Source organism: Paroedura picta, chromosome 10, assembly GCF_049243985.1.
Source record: "Paroedura picta isolate Pp20150507F chromosome 10, Ppicta_v3.0, whole genome shotgun sequence".
Taxonomy (NCBI): Eukaryota; Metazoa; Chordata; class Lepidosauria; order Squamata; family Gekkonidae; genus Paroedura; species Paroedura picta.
The window spans coordinates 64,982,266-65,001,050 of NC_135378.1; the positions used below are offsets into that span (position 1 = coordinate 64,982,266).

General features: G+C 41.1%; 1 protein-coding gene across 2 annotated transcripts in view; it reads left to right on the forward strand.

Moving 5' to 3' along the window:
• The window catches only part of NDST4 (N-deacetylase and N-sulfotransferase 4), a 136,828-nt gene extending 118,361 nt beyond the window's left edge, over positions 1-18,467 (forward strand). Inside the window, exons 11-16 of one of the 2 annotated variants that reach the window (XM_077300473.1) lie at positions 1,564-1,738; positions 3,108-3,272; positions 7,098-7,207; positions 11,052-11,154; positions 12,564-13,066; positions 18,071-18,467. In XM_077300473.1, coding sequence (XP_077156588.1) covers positions 1,564-1,738; positions 3,108-3,272; positions 7,098-7,207; positions 11,052-11,154; positions 12,564-12,683 — 673 coding nt within the window. In that variant the 3' untranslated portion in view covers positions 12,684-13,066; positions 18,071-18,467. Of the gene's footprint in view, positions 1-1,563; positions 1,739-3,101; positions 3,273-7,097; positions 7,208-11,051; positions 11,155-12,563; positions 13,067-18,070 lie in introns of both variants that reach the window. The other variant, XM_077300472.1, reaches the window with a different exon arrangement.
• Positions 18,468-18,785: the final 318 nt, after the last annotated feature.

Below are 18,785 nucleotides of genomic sequence, written 5' to 3' on the forward strand. Positions count from 1 at the left end.
ACTCAGAAGGATGGGGCTTTTTGTGTATTCCTATTCTGTCTCTTTTAATTTGTGTTTAATTGGATGTTATATATGTGTTATAAATTATAGTCAACGGCAGTGTTTTAAGTGCTGGGAATGATTAAGAAAGGACATTAAAATCAAAGAGAATATCATCCACACACATTTACAAGACTGTACTTCTAGTTGCCCTACTTTGAACACATGTCACAGAGCTGGAGAAGATAATGGAGGAAATGGTCAGAAGTTTAGGGCATCTTCTTCCTACAAGAAAAGGATAAAGAGTGTTTTAAAAAAATAAGATGAGTACCGGAGGGACAGATCTGTAAACTCTTAAGTGGTAGTGTACAATAATCAGTAAAAATCTGCTGCTTGTTTTTGTAGCTTTCCACAACATTATGTACCTTCCAGAAGACACTGAGGAGGCTCCAAAGAATCATGCAATCCCCCCCCCCTCAGGACCAAACAACACCTCATGCTTTGAATGAGTAGGAACTTGCAGCCCTCCTGTATCTGTGAGTCTCCAGTGGCAATTCCTGTGTGGAAGCTCAGCAAGGAGCCTATTCAGATCAGGAGCATGGGGGGGGGCATTATTTATCCCATTATCACAGCCCATACACCATTTTGACCTCTAAAAATGGTATGGGGAGAGGATGGCTGGAGGCCCCCTGACTCCTCATTCCTGATTCAAATTGGCACCTGCTGCACTTTTGACGCAATAGTTGCCACCAGAGACTTATAACTGCAATATGACTTCAAGTCCCCCTTGGCAACTCATGTGAAATGTAGCATGTAGTTTGCGGCTTCTAATGCTACATCTCACAATGTCCTGGAGTATCTTGATATACAGAAGCATGATTTTTGGGGAGAGTGACAAGGGTCTGTGGTCAAATGTGATTTTGGATTCCATCCTTTGTATGTGGATTTTGTTACAAAAAGCATTTTGGTATTAAAGGCCTGTCCTTCACTGGGAGAAATAACAAAATGACAGATCACTACCACAGAGGATGACTGGTTTATGGCAACTAGAAAAGTGAATGAACATTTAAAAAAAATAAATCTCCTAAAGCCAAGAAATTTGCCATTACATTGCCATGAGTCATTGTTCTACAAGTGCAATTACTCATCCAGGAGGCAGTCGCCATGTGGCTCCTTCAGAAGCTTGTAATCAAGAGCTGTATGGGTTAAAGTGGCAGGTGGGTGTTGTCTGGAAGCAATGGATAACATTCTTCCATTCATCCATGTGCCTGATCAAGGTCAGCTAGAAGGTTGAGAGAGGAAAGAGGTTTTCATTGGATGTGCTAATTAATTTTATTTATGTGCCTTAATTTTATACGATTGGCCATGGTCTGAGGTGTCAGGCCCTGGCCAACCAGGAGTAACTTATTTTCCCAATGTCTATCTTGGTTTTATATTACATACTTCATTTGAATTACATTACATTGGCCCTTCCCTGCCGCAACACTTATACAAGTGCTAACATAGCTGCAATGGTGAAACGAACTAATGTCATGTATGTCTGCATCCCTATCTTGATTGCTGCTATTGTATTTTTACTTGCAGGTATATGAATTTTTTCCCTACCCCTTTCAATACCACCACTGATATAATATTTGAGAAGAGTGCCAACTACTTCCATTCAGAAGAAGCTCCCAGACGTGCTGCCTCCCTCATTCCCAAGGCAAAACTCATCACCATTCTCATTGACCCATCGGACCGAGCATACTCCTGGTATCAGGTGTGGTTTCTGTGCCCAAAAAATTGGCATAATAGCTACAGGATCACATAAAACCAAACTTCTAGATTGCTGTGGCAAAACAGGAGACATATTCCATGACATGCAGTTAATATCCAAATGAAAGAACTATATATTGGGAGGGTGGTATAGAAATTTAATAAATAATAATGAGACAGGCAACATGTTTTTTCCCCATGTGAATATCAGTGCCTTGTCACCTTTTCAGAGGTATGTGATAAGAACCCATAAGCAAATGACTCATAACCTGTGACAGGGTATGGATCAATCAGATATGAGCAAAATTAGGCATCCATGTAGGCAGAGTATCTTTTTACCATATTCTTCACCTGTACTATAGCAATGGCATATTTTCCCACTGAGCTACAGTCACCCACGGGCATAATTATACATTCCAGTGCCCTTCCAAGGTTGTCTCAAGGCTCAGTTTAATCAGCAATAGCTATAGACACTCAGCTCTCAGAATAAAGATGCTCTTGGCACTGTCCAAGTGCCTGGATAAGGTAGTGCAATGGTTAAATGGGAGCTGACTGAAGTTGAATCCATTCAAGATGGAGGTCATGTGGCTAGGAAAGACTGAGAAGCTAGCTGGAGGGTCACTCCCAAGACTAGATGGTGTCCAGCTGATGGCTGTGGATTCTGTAAAGAGCCTTGGGAGTGTGATTGGATTCTGCATTATCATTGGATACACAAGTGTCCATGGTGGCACTGTTGGCATTTTTTCACCAATGCCAGGCCCACCAGCTGGCTCCTTATTTGTCTGAGTCATACCTTGTTACATCAAGCCATGCAATGGTCACCTCCAGATTGGACTATTACCATTCGTTCTACATAACGCTCCTCTTGAAAATGGAGGTGATAGCCATGTATTTAAATAATATAATATTCCAATGTTAATATTGTATGTTATTTGTTCTTATGTTGTTTTCATCTTATTGCTTTTAACATTGCAGGTTGCCTCAAGACCCTTGGGTCTAATAAATAAATAGAAAAACTTTCATGCCTTAAGGCAAAAAAGGTTAATTTTCATATAATTAACAGTGCAGTTCTAAGCAAAGTTATATCCTTCTAAATTCATTGACTTCAGTTACCTTAGAAGTATACATCTTTTACACCTTGGTATGTGTCAGGAACTGTTTTCATCATGGACAGTTCAGAAGATAAGAAAAGACCAGCTGAAAATAGATTTAACCTTAACTTTAAAAAAGCAAGAAAGAAAATTGGCAATGATGATTGTAGCACCCACATTTTAACAAAAAACCCACTAACAGAAGCGGCAGCAAACACAAAGGTGACACAAACCAAGCCGTTCATGAGTTGTTCAGTGATATTTGGTCTCCTCTAGCATCAGCGTTCTCACGAAGACCCTGCTGCTTTGAAGTTCAATTTCTACGAAGTGATCACATCAGATGACTGGGCAGCCCCTGAGTTAAAGACTCTACAGAAACGCTGCTTGACTCCTGGATGGTATGCGGTGCATATTGAAAGATGGTTAACACACTTCCCCACTTCACAGGTAATTTCTGTTCCACTCAACATTTCCCCATGATAAACGAACATCACAGATTGGTATGTTTAAATATTGCAACATGCTTAATAATGGATATTGTAATGTGTTTAATAATGAATTGATAAATCACAAGCATATATCTTGGGTTGATCTCAAAAGACAAAGCAGTTTAGTGTACAAGATGGGAGAACTAGAAAAATTGTAGGCAATGGAAAACTTTTTTTTTAATCACTTTATTTATATCTTGCCTTTCTCCTCAATGGGGAACCAAAGTGACTTACATCATTCTACGTTTCTCTGTTTTATCCTCACAACAACCCTGTGAGGTAGGCTAGCTGAGTCTGCATTACTGGCCCAAGGTCAGCCAGCAAGCTTCCATGGCATGATTATTATTATTATTGTTGTTGTTGTTGTTGTTGTTGTATTTAGTGAGAATATGAACCTGGATTACCAAGATCCTAGTCCAGCCCTTTAACCTAAAGCTAAAGGAGGCAGTAGTTCACCCACTGCTGGAAAAAAAAAAACATCTCTAAACCCGTGAGAGCCTTACAATTACCGAACCATTCTTCACCTAGCATTCCTGGGAAAAAATGATTGAAGGGGCTGTTATGAACCAAATATCAGCATTCCTGGAAGAAATAGACCCATCCCAGTCAGGTTTCCAGCCTAGCCATGGGGTAGAAATAGTACTAGTCACCCCGACAGACAGCCTCCATCGCCAGTTGAACTGAGGCAGCTTCGTGTTGCTTGGACTATTAGATCTTTCAGCAGCATTTGACATAGTTGACCATGAGCTTCTAGCTCACTACCTCACCGATACCAGAATACTGCTGATCTTTCTCCAGGGTTGCAGACAGAGGGTAGCTGCCACTAGATCTTCAAGCCACCACCAACTTACATGAGGAGGCCCACAAGGAGTGGTCCTCTCTCCTGTTTATGCCGCTCAAAGAGCTCTATGCTCCACCACTTCCAACCAGCTAGTGATCCCTAGCCCCAAGGAAGTCTGCTTGACCTCAACCAGGTTCAAACAGTGGAACAAGCTCCATGCATTACTGTTTAAGTTCTGTTAGGGCCCTAATCTCCTCTGGGAGTCTTTTCATTTGTCTTCCAAGACAGTGTTGTTTGGAGAACCAGATTTCATGAGTAGGAAACATTTGGCAGTAGAAGACACTTTGCCTTCTGAGTTCTAGGGCTTAGGTTAAAGAACCTCATTTGATTTTCAGCCCTTGTCCTTCTCCTTTTCCAGAAAAATTCCATGGAAAGTATGTTCAAAGTTTTGAGGTCTGAAGTTGGACTATATTCTCTAACCTTTTTACATGTTGTTGACAAAGAAGGAAGAGAAACAGAATTTAAACCTAGCCTATGATTACCAGTTCTAGGTTGGGAAATACCTGGAGATTAGAACCAAAGAATCATAGAGTTGGAAGGTACCTCACAACTACCTGCACTCCCACAGTGACCCCAATTCCATGCCCAGATAATGCCCCCCAAAACTAGAACCCCTGACCAGTCTGGCCTGGAAGAAATTCATCTCCTGACCTCAAAGTGGCAATCAGCATTTTCCTGGAGATGCAAGAAAGGGCCACAAGAGCTCAGCACCTACACAATCCCTTCTGTCCACTGACTTATGGTTTTTGGATGAGATTTGGAGCAGGAAGGTACCTCAGTGAAGTCCACACTTCAAAATATTCGTTTTTCTCCAAGGGGACTAATCTTTGTCACCTAGAGATGAGCTGTAATTCCAAGGGGTCCTTAGGTCCCACCTGTGGATGGATATCCCTAACCTAGCTATAGGAAATGGTTTCTTCAGCTGCAGGTTCCAAAACCTGTTTCTCTTGATCATATAAAAACAACTTTGGTAGTGCCACCCTAAGCAGAGTTACACTCCCTGAGACAGGAAGCTGGGAATGGCATAACTCTTCTTAAGTGAGGTTTTTATACATGGTGGTTTATCAGTTAATTATTACTCGTGTAACAACAGTTGGTTTTCATACCCCACTTTTCACTACCCAAAGGAGTCTCACTAAAAGCAAATCTTGATGTTTCAAACACCATGCAGGAAGCCCCTGGATTCATTTATGCCTCATGTCAGTGCCATGCAGCAGCTCTCGCATTCAAAAGGACTTGCCACATGGATGGTTGCTTCCTACAAAAACCATGCCACATGGATGGTTGCATGCCACAGAAACCATGCCACATGGATTGTTGCATGCCACAGAAACCATGCCACATGGATGGTTGCATCCCACAGAAACCATGTCACACAAAAACCATGCCACATGGATGGTTGCATGCCACAGAAACCATGCCACATGGATTGTTGCATGCCACAGAAACCATGCCACATGGATGGTTGCATCCCACAGAAACCATGCCACATGGATGGTTGCATCCCACAGAAACCATGCCACATGGATGGTTGCATCCCACAGAAACCATGCCACATGGATGGCTGCATGCCACCGCCCATCACAGCTGGGAGTGAAACACACGGGGTCAGGACTGATTTGATCAGAAGAAATGTGGTGCTCTCTTTCTTGTAAAACAAGCTTCACTTAATGTTTGCCTGGCGAGTGGGATTAACTTTGCAGGAGTGGCAACAGGGAGCACTTACCAAAAGCATTCCAGTGCACTCATTGTGCACTCAGAATTAATAATAGGCACTCAACATTTCAATAATTCAAAATAAGCTCCCAACAAATGGTATCCAGCCAGGAAAACTTTAAATGCTGTGAACAGTTTCCAAAGCCACAGCGGGACCTAACAATCCATGTTGACATTTGCCATCGGTAGTCAGAGGAGCCCAATAGTGCCAGAGTGGTTGCAATTGACTTTGCCTGATGTGTCCAGAATGTAGATGAAGAAGGTAGAACAGATTGCTTCAGACCCTGAATATCATGTGGGTCTCTCTGTGTGTGCAGTCCTATGAACGCCTTGTAATAGACACACATTCTAGATACACCATCAGGGCTGGTCCAAGCTCTTTTTCTGTCCCAAGTGATTGGCAACACATGGCCACGGAGATGAGCCACAGAGAATACTGGGCTGCAATATGTGGACTACATACAGCTGGGGCCCAAAGGAGTGTTGTTTCCCAGATTTTTCTCAAAGGAACCTGTGGGACTTCACTAATCTGTCCGATTTGTATGGCTCCCTTACTGCTGCTTGTGTAAGAAAGCTGGTCCTGCATCTACGGTAAGTGTGGCAGAAAGCATTCGTTTAGTTTGGAAGCTTTAGAAAGGGCCTGGTTTGTTTTCCTTTGTGTGCTTGTACTTTTATGAAGACTTTCCATTGTTCTTTGCATTCAGTATAAATGACCAAGCTGCTCAGGATGACTTCTCTCATTCAAGTGCCTATCGCAGGGATGGCCAAACTGAGGCTCTCCAGATGACTATGAACTACAATTCCCATGAGCCCCTGCCAGCATGTGCTGATGGAAGCTTATGGGAACTGTAGTCCATGAACATCTGAAGAGCCACAGTTTGGCCACCCTAGGCCTATAACATCCCTCCAAGTGAACTGGATGATTTCCCAGCACATCTGGTAATGATGTGTATCTCTTCCACCAAGCATTTGACCACATCCAGTGGTCTCCCCCATAATCTGAATGATTCTGACCACCTAGGGGCTCTGTTAAAGTTGTTCTGCTGAAAATTGTTCAATGAATTAATTATGGTAATTTGTTAAACTTATATTATTGTTAGAATTGTTATTGATATATTATGTAGCAGCTGCTATCAATTATATGATGTTCCATGTAAACCGCCCTGGGCCATATGGGAGGGTGGCATAAAAATCTAAGAAAATAAATAAATACATCTTCCTATGTAGTTGCTCATTGTTGATGGACAGCAGCTCAGAGGTGACCCAGCTACTGTAATGGATGAAGTACAGAAGTTTCTGGGAGTTTCTCCTCATTATAATTATTCAGAAGCCCTAACGTGAGTCTATTTTTATCACTTTATTGTCCTTTGTAATCACTCTGGTTGTGCACAGGTCATGAGTTATATTAATACCAGATGAATATTCATAAAAGAAGTCAAAGGGGAAGATCTTTGTACATTGGATGTGTTTTTGGTGACATGACATGTTTTCCTGAAACTCATAATCTTCTCTGGGTGTATTCTCATATTAACAACAGTGCCCTTAGGGTAATATCATATAACCAAAGATTGTTTAGGACAGTTTTAGGAATCACTTTTGAATACAATAAGAACTTTAAGGGAGCCCTGCGGGATCATTCCAGTGGTTCATTTAGCTCTGCATCCTATCTCGCACAATGGCCATTGACTAACCAGTTACTGGGGAGGACTAACAGTAGAATGGAAAAACTAGTACTTCTATATAATCATTCACCTGCTCTTATGATAGCCATGACAAAACCTTCTGAGGAAACAGGGAAATGTGAACTTTTAAAAAGTTCTTTATTCCATTTAGGGCAGTTACATTTCCTGTACTGTCTCAAATCCACTATTATCCTAAGCTTCCTAACTGAGGAAGAAGTAATACCAAGACTGGATAATGAAAACAATTGTGTCACATTACGTCAATGCCCTTGTTTAAATGAAAAAAAAGATGCTTCCAGAGAAGAAACTGGTATGGGGAAATGATGTGGGGGTTACATCCGTGAGAACCTCAGTGTGATATAATGGAATATTTCTCTAATGACAATTTAACCTCCATCTTAAGATTTTACTTCTCAATTTGACTTTTCTAAGTGATCCTGATGGTTTCTCTTATTTCTTGTCCCTTCTCTCAACCCAACCCACACTCAAGTACCGAACCATCTCTTGACCAATAACCCAGAAATTTTCCTTTTTCTGTTAAAGGTTCTCATATTTCAACTGCTGATGGTAGAATTTCTCTTCCATTGTATATCTCCACAATTTTGTTTGAGAAAGGACACTTATTCTCAAAGCTTGTGGGTACCAGTTTTTCTTAGTTCAGAACTAAATCCCTCATATTATTTTCATCCCTTGGCCAAAAAATGTCATATAGTCATATATAAACCTCACAAAGAGCACCAAGGTTATCAGTGCAATCCTCTGCAGAGTTACTCAAGTCTAAGCTATTGAAATCAATGGCTGGAGTAATCTACAGAGTAATCTACAGAGTAAACTGGAGTAATCTGTAGAGGAATGTATTGTATGAGTAAGTGCTTAAAACAGTGGTGCCTACCAAACTAAATAAGGTTAATACAGTGGATCTCTCTGAGACTGATAAGGGTATTAGTGATATGTTAGCACCATCTACTGGTTAGGAGAGGAAGCAGCAGATAAAGAAATCTCATTTGGTCAACAGCCTAATTCCACATGAGGAATTAGCTCCCAGGATAGCCTCTTGTTGCTATCGATTTGCCACTTCTTGCCGCACAGCAATCTGGGGAGCAAACAGAGCAAGCCTGTGTGGAGGGAGAAATGCGCAACAGTATTGGCAGTTACCTCACACCCGCCCTCCTGTCTCCATTGCCTGATAGTGATTTTTTTTTAAAGGTGTGTTCTGCATTCCTGCGGAACCCCAAAGCTACATTCCCCATGTAAAAATAAAATGTTCTCCTTATGGTGCACTGTCATTTTGGGATTGGGCATCCAAAACATATCCCCATTTGCACTTTCTTGCAGTGGGGTATGAACAGGGAAAGGGGAGGGGTGTGTATGGAGAAGCAGCCCTCTCCTGATCAGCCAAGCATCTGTACTCTTTGACTTAAACCTTACTGTAAATAGCCAATCACTGATGGGGGTCCAGTGACTATGTCCAGCCTATCAGAAATCTACCCAAATATAAATAGAGACCATTACACGAAGAATCCCCAAAAGAGGAGGGGATGTTTCTTTGTTGTGGCATTTCTCCATAGTGATGCAAAAGAGCCCTTTTAAAATAATAATAATAATTTCAGGGCTTTGGGAGGGGAGTTTTAAAAAAATGTTCTTGTGTTGTGCTTTTTCTCCAAAGCAACGTGGAAGTGCATTTAAAAAAAATAATATTAATGATAATTTTGGGGCTGGGGAGGAAGTTTGAGTCCCCGATACAACCGCTGTGATGGGATTGGTAGCTTGTGGTGATTGACAAGTGTGGAGATTGGTGGGTTATATTGTCTATTATTCAGCACTGTGATATTTTTATATGTACTCACTATATTATTATCATAATATATACTTTCATCAATGATAGCAAGCAGAATCTAATCAAAAGATAGCTCTTTAGTGACTTCAGTGGAAGAGTTCAACCTAATGCAATGATTGGCACATCAAAGTGTTTCATTTGGGCCGGATGTGCAGTCTGCCATTGGTTCTTTTCACCGGATTATTGGGGTTCTATACATTCCCAATTTGCAAGGTTGATCGTTTCACTCTGCCACCACCATCATTTTTGGAATAGTTTTGTAACTTTCCTTTTGCAACATGATCACCAATACCTTTGATGGTTTATTTCATAAGAGGTCTGTTGCTCTTTACTAAGAACTCCCACAACATTTGTAATGTGTTATGGCACTAGGAGCAGGTGTTGTATACATTGGATTGCTACACAGTTTTAAAATACAAAACCCAGATGTTCAAAATATAGTTTACAGTAAACCTTTGGAGATACCCAAATACTCAGTATACCCTCCCCCCCTCTGACTCTCATTCACTTTGTGTGTGTGTGTGTTCCAATTGCCTCTTATCAATTGTCATTTTCCATCTAACTGAAAATAACTCCTCCCAGTTCTGCATCAAATACTCCATTTCATCCAATCAAAACCAAGCCTCAACTGATATTTATTATCCATTTAAAAAGCAAGCATTTTCAAACCCTTTTCCAGCTTAATTTCCTCATTAATCTTTTCGTGCCCTTTTCTCCTCTTTATGCATGCTTCTAAAGATACTATGTACATTTTCAAACCCGACAATATGATCCTTGCCAAAGGATCAGGGTCACATTCTGTAGTTTGGTGGGTGATTAAAAGGGTCTAACTTCATGGAACTGATTTTCTGTTTGTTTGTTCTGAAGGTTTCCAAATTAGCACTTCTCCTTGGCAAAGTTAAACACATTTCCCTGAAAGCAGATCTATTATGAGGATCATAGTTCTGCAGCTTTATTTCTTTCCTTGTGCACAGCAAACTATATTGCTTCTTCTCTGGGGAAATTACTGAACGCGAGCAAAAGTACTTTGCTATGCAAAAAGGAGATTGGGAAATCCAGACTAGACATAAATCTGCTCCTAATATATCCATTTAATCAATGATTTATTTAATTTTAATTGATGCCATGACTAAGGACAATTTTGGCTTTTAGGATTACGTTGTAATTGGCTGTGCTGGTGGGAGAGGGGGAGGAATCCCCTCTTGTCTAAAATGAAGTCATATGCATGTACATGCAGGTGCAATGCTATTATAAGTACAGGCCCAAGGCAAGACAATATTTGGCAGCTAATTACCTTTGCATCCCAACCGATTATACTTCAGCTATCCAACACATCTGCCAAATGATACGGAAGAAATGTGAATCTTTTCAAACTAAGTGTTTGTCTCATTCCTTAGCGAGTTTTTAAAACAGCTTCAAAATGGCTCCATCTTGGATCACAGATAATAGATCTTTGCCAGATTACAGATCTAGATAAAGGCTGATTTTGCCGTTGTTAGATTAATAGAGCAATCCTATATAGAATTACTCCAATATAAATTCATAGATTTCAGAGGGCTTAGATTAAATTGGCACAGCATTGCTTTGTAATGACTCTGAGACTGTTGAGTGAGTTTACATTCCTTTTGTAAGTCTGCCATAAATCTAAACAAACTTTCATAGGTTTGATCCTCAGAAAGGCTTTTGGTGTCAGCTACTGGAGGGAGGAAAGACAAAATGCCTGGGGAAAAGCAAAGGCCGGAAGTACCCACCAATGGATCAAGAGGTACCATTTTATTCATATATCTAAGTTACCAGTTGAAAACTATATTGGGGATAGTCCATGAGGCTCACCAAAGTAAAAGTCATTGTTAACAAGTGTTCACTGGAATGGAGCCTTCACAGGGATCTAATAACAGCATTAGTTTTCAAAACCTAGTTGTTAAAGCCATTTGTCAGCCCAGAGCTAATGGCCTGCAGCCCTGTGTGCTCGGGTTGCATGGACTGAAATAGAAGGATCCAAGTTAACCTTGGCTTTGGCATCAATACAGCAAGCACTTCCTGTTCTTCTGTAATGGTACTTTTATCTTATGCTAGCAAATTGCATAGAATAACCATAGGATGACTCCTGCCCACTTGCCCACCATCCAGAGGCATTTCTAGATGGGCATAATTGCTACAAAAGGAGATCATTTCCTGCAAGTGCTGGTATTTCTTTCACATTCTGAGTCTCAGGTCTATACTTCAGGTGGATTGATTATGCATGGGCAGGAAGAGCTGAGCCAGCGCCTGCATGACAGAGGGGCTAATCCCTACTTATGCATGATGTTGGCACCCCTTCTGGCCCTGGCCCACTTTAGGACCTCTGATAGCCTGTGGCAGACAGTTTATGCACTGGGAACTTCACTGCCCCACCCCCCTGTCAGGAGCACAGATCGGGGGCTGATGAAGTGCACCAGGCCAAATGCTCCCACATGTGGGTGCAGGAAGAGGTGGGGCAACCTGCCATGGCTAAAACTCCAGCCTGCAGCCCAGCATGAAACCTCCAGTGCATAAACGGTCGCAAGGGAACACTGGTTTTTCAGCATTCCCTTTTTACTGCATCTGCCATCAGCCCCACTTGGCTCCATGGCACTTCCCAGCACTGGGTATTTTCCCCAGTTTGCAGGAAGGTGGGATGGCACCTTCATGCAAAACAACCTCCCCCCCCCCGACCCCGCTCCCACACTCAGCGGAAACTTTGTAAATTTTCCAGGGGAATGCATTTTTGGCAGCAGAGCTACACCATCACCAAAATGACACAGAAAGTGGTGGACCAGCTCTGCCACTGATATTTACCCCCATGGGGACACCAGAAATGGCAGAACATGCTGCTCCACCACAACAAATAGGCAGTGGCCCAGCACAGCCACTGTCATGCATAAAAGATCATGGAGTCCCATCAGACTGGGCAGCCCAATAGTTGCCATCTTGGTTGACCCTATGTACAGTGGAAAGGTAGCAAAAAGTACTTTGAATGAAATAAATACAAATACAGCGTGAATTTCAAATATTTAAATGTTTGAATACATGACCACTACATCATCCCCTCTGAACCCTTTTTATAACTTAGATTTCCCTGCCTTGGAATACAGGTGCCTAGATGGTTGTTAGTTTTTACCTGATAATACTTTTCTTTGTGTTTCTTGTTGTCAGTCTAGGGCATTCCTTTCAAACTACTACAGAGATCACAATGTAGAACTCTCCAAACTGCTGCACAGACTAGGACAGCCGTTACCATCCTGGTTAAGACAAGAACTTCAGAAAGTGAGATAGCATGGAATTTGGGAGAAGCCCAAACTCTCATGGCTTGTTTTTCTTGCTCAAACACCCTGCACTTTCCCAGTCCACTTGCACTTGTCAGCCCAGGATCCCGTGAATAATTCTTTCTTAAAAGAAAAGGGGAGAAGCTCTCAAAGAGAGAAAATGTTATATATGCACACCCTGACTGTTATTAGTATCAGCCTTTTGGGTCATCTTCTGGGAAAAGATACGGAGCTATGGCAATATTCTTTATCGAGTCTGGGGCTCATGCATACTCTGTTTACCAGAACATCTCAGAAACTGAATGTATGATCGATAGTCTTCATCATATGTGACAAATTACAGTCTGTCAACACGCAAGCAAAGGATGGAATCATCTCTCAGTGGATTGTGAGGTTTGTAATTTCCTTGACAAGTGCAATTTTAGTCCGTTTCCTTATCTACTTTTCCTTGTGTTATCCAGGGGCTCATTTTCCAGACAGCTGAATATTATCAGTCAAACAGAGGGTGGGGGGGATTACATTCTCCAAGGGAGTGTCTTTTGTAGGCATGCTTGTTTGTTGCTCATTTTACCCTTCTGTTTTAACAACATACTTCTGTTGAGAAAGCGCAATACATGGAGCTCCCGTTAGCCCCCTCAGGCAGCTCTTCTTGGCCTGATCATAGTCTTCGGTGTTATTTTAAAAGAAATTTCATAATTACAAGAAGAAGCTTGAGACTGCTGCTAGCAGGTTTCCTTAGGTGATCATTACTAGCTAACATGTTATTGCCACTAGATGGAAGCCAGTTAAAATTGTTCCACGTGGGTGACTGTTATCTCAGGAAGAATGGTTCATGTATATAATTAGGGTATGGGCCAAGTGATTATCACCACACCACCACCCTTTGCTCATTCATTCTTTTGGATTAAAACATTGTCTAATCCATTATGTGCAGCTCACTAAGTGGTAGGAATCATTCAGGGCATCCATCTGTGCATCACAGTTGAACGCTCATAACATTCCCTGCCTGGCCCCTTTCCCACTGCCCCGCATCATTAAAGCATCATTTGCTCCTGTTAATTTGTGTTCTTAATTGTTTCAAAAATTTTAATTGTATACCTGTCAACGTGTTTACCGGTCCCCCACCAAAAGACATTTCATGGTACCAGACCTCTTGTGCCCAAATGAAGACATACATGAGCTAAACTAGGCTTTATTGAATGCATCTGCAAACCATTCATGCAAAAAAAGTGCAGGCGGCAATTAAGGAAGCACATTGGCTATCAACATTTTGGGTCAATCCTTACTGGTTTTAGAACTGGCCAATGTTATTGTCTGTCTTGTGTATCCCTGCCTTTCCAGAAAACCGTGCCAAAGAGTACCAAGCCCCTCCTCAGCATGCTGCTCAAGTATTAAAGCAGGGGTAGTCAAACTGTGGCCCTCCAGATGTCCATGGACTACAATTCCCATGAGCCCCTGCCAGTATTTGCTGGCAGGAGCTCATGAGAATTGTAGTCCATGGACATCTGGAGGGCCACAGTTTGACTACCCTGTATTAAAGGGTCTAATTGATTTTGTTCAGCACTGAGTTCCTTTCGTGTCTCACCCACCACTCCAGTGCACAATGGTTCATCTTAGGAATGGCCTTTCATCAGCAGATGCCTCAGGGTGTATTTTAATTATACCAGAATAAATGTTTTGCATTTCTAAAGGTGTCAATGGACTTGTTTTGTTTTGCACTGTTTCTGACATCTTTACTTATGGCCTAACCAGTCATATCACTGGGCCTTTTGATGACGTTACATTCTAGGGACAACAAGTAGGTGAGACAGACCTCCTGTAGTACCAATTGAAAGGAGATCCCTAAAAATCTATGCTTGGTCCCTAAAACTAATCCCATTATATCAAAACAAGAAGGCTTGATGATGAAGCAGCATGGGACAAATGCATATGAAGCCTGCTTATATGTTTCTTCCTTAAATTCCTCCTCCAGCACCACTAACCCTATTCAACCAATAATGCTCCAGCAGTGCTATGAATGAATTTCTTTCAGTACTGCTGATCTTTCACAGTCCTAGGTTATTTATCAATGGCATAGATACTTTCCACACCTTGTTCCCAACTTAATCCCTCTTATTAGTAGGGAGTAGAGGAGTTTGATATGTACTGATGGATCTTAATTTGTTGGCCATTCATTTCATCTTGTCTTTGAAAGATGATGGGATATATAGATGCTTCCTTGGCCCTAGACTGTTCATCAGTGCAACTTGTAATTCCATTGATTAAAATCTCCATCTGTCTTACCCAGGCTACTGACTGTTTTGAGCCATCAGTCACTTTGCTTTATAAGATACTAATAATCAACATAGTTTTGAGAGGGTAGATTCATCTGCTGCAGTAGAACAGCTAGATTTGATCTTTGAAGCCAACAAGATTTGGGGAGTATGAGGTTTTGAAAACCAAAGTTCCCTTTATCAAATATTCAGCGTGTTCATCTTTTTTCTGTAGACTTCGTACCAGAGTTTGTGGAGGAGAAACCTCATTCTTCTATTTGTCATTAGTGTCTCATACAGATCTCATAGAAGTATAAACCAACATGATTGAGTGTGCCCAGACCTTTAGCCTAGCTAGGCCACATGTGGATGTCTTAATAATGATCCTTTTAGAATCATACATTTTCATTCTGCTTAAATTTTCCAGAGATTAAATTCCTTTGATTCTATGGACAGGTACTCGTTTTATGACTAGAAACTTTACTGAAAAGCTTTTGCAGATTTTCCCCTTGTATAGACTTTGCAGATCCAGTTAAGACAAGCAATAAACCTCTGAGAAAAGAATGCCAACCCTGCCTGGTTGTGCCAGGGGAAGTGAACAGATCAATTTCAAAATGAAACATTCAGCCAGAGACTTGTCTATTGACAGCTACCTTTTCCAGCATTTTGGTCCAGATGCTTGTAGTTATCCCTGCAAAACCACATGTGGCATATAAATTTCTGCTAGCTAAAAGAGTGGGGGAAATTAAGCTGTAGATTGATTTGTCCTCAGGTGAAAACCTGCCGAATGTGGGGCTTTTTTTTACTTTTGTGTTAGTTTCATTGTTCCTTTCAAATCAATATCACACTGCTGAAGGACTCCATGTTCATGTTGTAAACTGATATTTGCTATGGGTCTGCTGTGTATTATGCTACCGAGAAGTAAAACAATAAGTTTTGTTTTCATGTAATGTTCCTTTTGCCTCTGACATATGGCAGCCCATCTTTCTTCCCAAACAGGATTATCAAGACTTGGTGCTAGGAGTGTAATTGATTTGATTGACAATGATTCTAGTATGGTTCTTGACACTGCTGGCCATTAGATCTGGATAAAAGGATTTTTCCTCCCCTCCCTTTATTTACTGGCATCCTTTTCAGATGCTGTAGTTCTGACATTCTAATTCACATACCAGGAGAGCACATTAAGCATGAGAATCTCACAACATGCCATACAAACATGTATTTTAAATCAATACATTGATATTTTTATAACCCACCCTTCCTAGATGCTCAGGATGGGTGGCAAAATAAAATAATCTATCAGTCAGATATAAAATCACATAATAACCAGTAAGAACATTTTATATTCCAATAGCCCCAACTAGTTTAGTCTAGGGGATGGTCAGATTCTTGGAGAGCTGATCATCCCTGTTTCAGTAGTATCAGGGCCTTGACCATTGGCCTGGTGGAACTGGTTAATGTACAGCAGATTTTGCAGAACTGGTTAATGTCCTGCAGGGTCCTGACCTCTTGACAGAGCATTTCACTGGGCCAGGGCTAATGCCAAAAAGGCCCTGGCCGAGGCCATTTTCAACCCCTTTGGGTTAGGGATTCTAAGCAGATTTTGCAACTTCAGGATATGCAAAGGCATACCCTCCAGATGCTGTTTCTGAGAAACATGTTTTGAAACTGCAAAATATGTGCATTGCCCTTTTCAGACAGACTGGTAATTTCCCATTAAGGTGACGGTGTAGAGCAGGGGTAGTCAAACTGCGGCCCTCCAGATGTCCATGGACTACAATTCCCAGGAGCTCCTGCCAGCGAATGTTGCAGGGGCTCATGGGAATTGTAGTCCATGGACATCAAGAGGGCTGCAGTTTGACTACCCCTGGTGTAGAGCATGCCTCCTCAGTTCCACAGAATCATATTCATAGTGCCAGGATTTTAAAAAATCAAAAGAGCTTCTGTGTTTCTGGAAGTGATGAAGCTTCATATTCAGTTGCTCCAACCTGAGACATGCATATCACACAATGAAACCTGTTCCGTTAAGCTTTCCCAAAGGCTGTCACACACAGCTTCTTGTGTGGTGACATCAGCTCCCTTTTGTTTGTTTTTTTCTTAACATTTATCACGATTTTAGCACATTTGTAATGCAACTCTGAACTGTTCAGTGGACTTTAAAAGATAGCTATGCTTACGATAGTGCTTGTAATGACCTATGTAATTCGGAATCAGAATCACACAAAGTTGGAAGAGACCACAAAAGGCCATCCAGTCCAGCCCCCCACCTTCTCTGGGACTTAAAAATCACACACTCCCAACCGGTGCTCATCCAATCTCATCCTAAAAACTTCCAGCGAAGGAGACTCCACCACCCTGTGTTGTAAAACAGCTGCAGGGAACTTTTGTCTTGGGGAGTATAGCTATGCCACAGATCCTTTCTCCAGAGCTCCTGTAAGGAAAGGGGAGGAGGCGGGGGGGGGGGAAGTCTCTAACACAAAATTCAAAATAAGCAACATAGAGAAATGTCCCTTCTAGCAGCCCACATGTCCTTTTATTTTCAGAGCATAATAAAATTTAACACAGAGAGTAATGCCTAAATTCCCTAATCTGGTCAAGAGGCATGCATACGACACGTTAAATCTGGATACCTATTAAGGTAAATAAAAGTTTAAACACATAATGGATGGCATGATGACATTTGCATGTTTGACTTGGCTGGATTGATGTATATATTTCTTGATGCCTTGACTATATTTTACTGGGTAGGTTATACCCCCTTCATTTCAAAACTCTATCCCTTCCAATTTTGGGCAGAAAACTTCTGTGATGTAATCTGAAAACAATGTGAAGGTTCGGTAAAGATCAAATTAGCTACCCTTGATTTACAAGCACAAGTATTATTTTACCTTCATAGATTTGATACAGCGTGTCTCCCCCAGCAGGTGTACTTGCATTTTTTTGACTCTATGACTAATATATTTCCTGAAAACCAACCTGCCTGAAGTAAAAGAGTTTTCTGTCTTCCTGCTCTGCCACAACACCATAGTCTACTCTCTGGTTGAAGACAGGGCAGTTAAACTAGTTGCAATGCAGGTATTCCTTGACAAGAAATAATCTACTTATAAATTGTGGTTGTTAATTTTATTTTGTTTCTTGTATCTAGCGCATCTTTTCCATTCACGTTTTGAATTGTGGACCCAAGGATTGGATGCTCACTGCCACTACCACATCTACAACAATGAATAAAGTCACAAGTGACCCAGGATCTTGTGCATTCTAAGGACTGGATTTTTTTATATATATATAGACAAAAATAATCACACATCCCTAACTGCAGAGTACTGCAATATAGACGTGGATGCGAAGTTCCTTCAAAAAGGATTGTTTTCTATCTGACCATTGGATTTCCCGTTTGTCTGGTAATATACTTGATACTGGAACTAAAGGGGACATAACTTTCAATCTCTTTGAAGTATTTTTAGTTTTTTGTTTGTTTGGGAGATAAAATATATACCTTAATTTTCTTCTCACTTCTACCGAATAAATACTTCTGCTGCTATATTACATATGTGGCCTCCTGTTATTTTCTTAGAAACTTTAGGTTTCTCATATGGACCACTTTTTAAACTTCTCTTTAACATTTCTGACTTCTGCCTGTCTTGTCTGCTATCTCTTTACCTGACCTTTGGCACTGCATGTTAAGCTCTGAGTGAAATGCAAAGTTTCATATTCAAGGAAGAGTATTCAATGTGATCTATAATCCATTCTCTGCCTTACTCTTTATTACTTGAACATTGTGCACAAGATATTCATGTTAGCAATCCTTCAGTATTTTAGGGTTTTATTCTTATGACTAGTTTCAAAGCCCCTTTATAAAA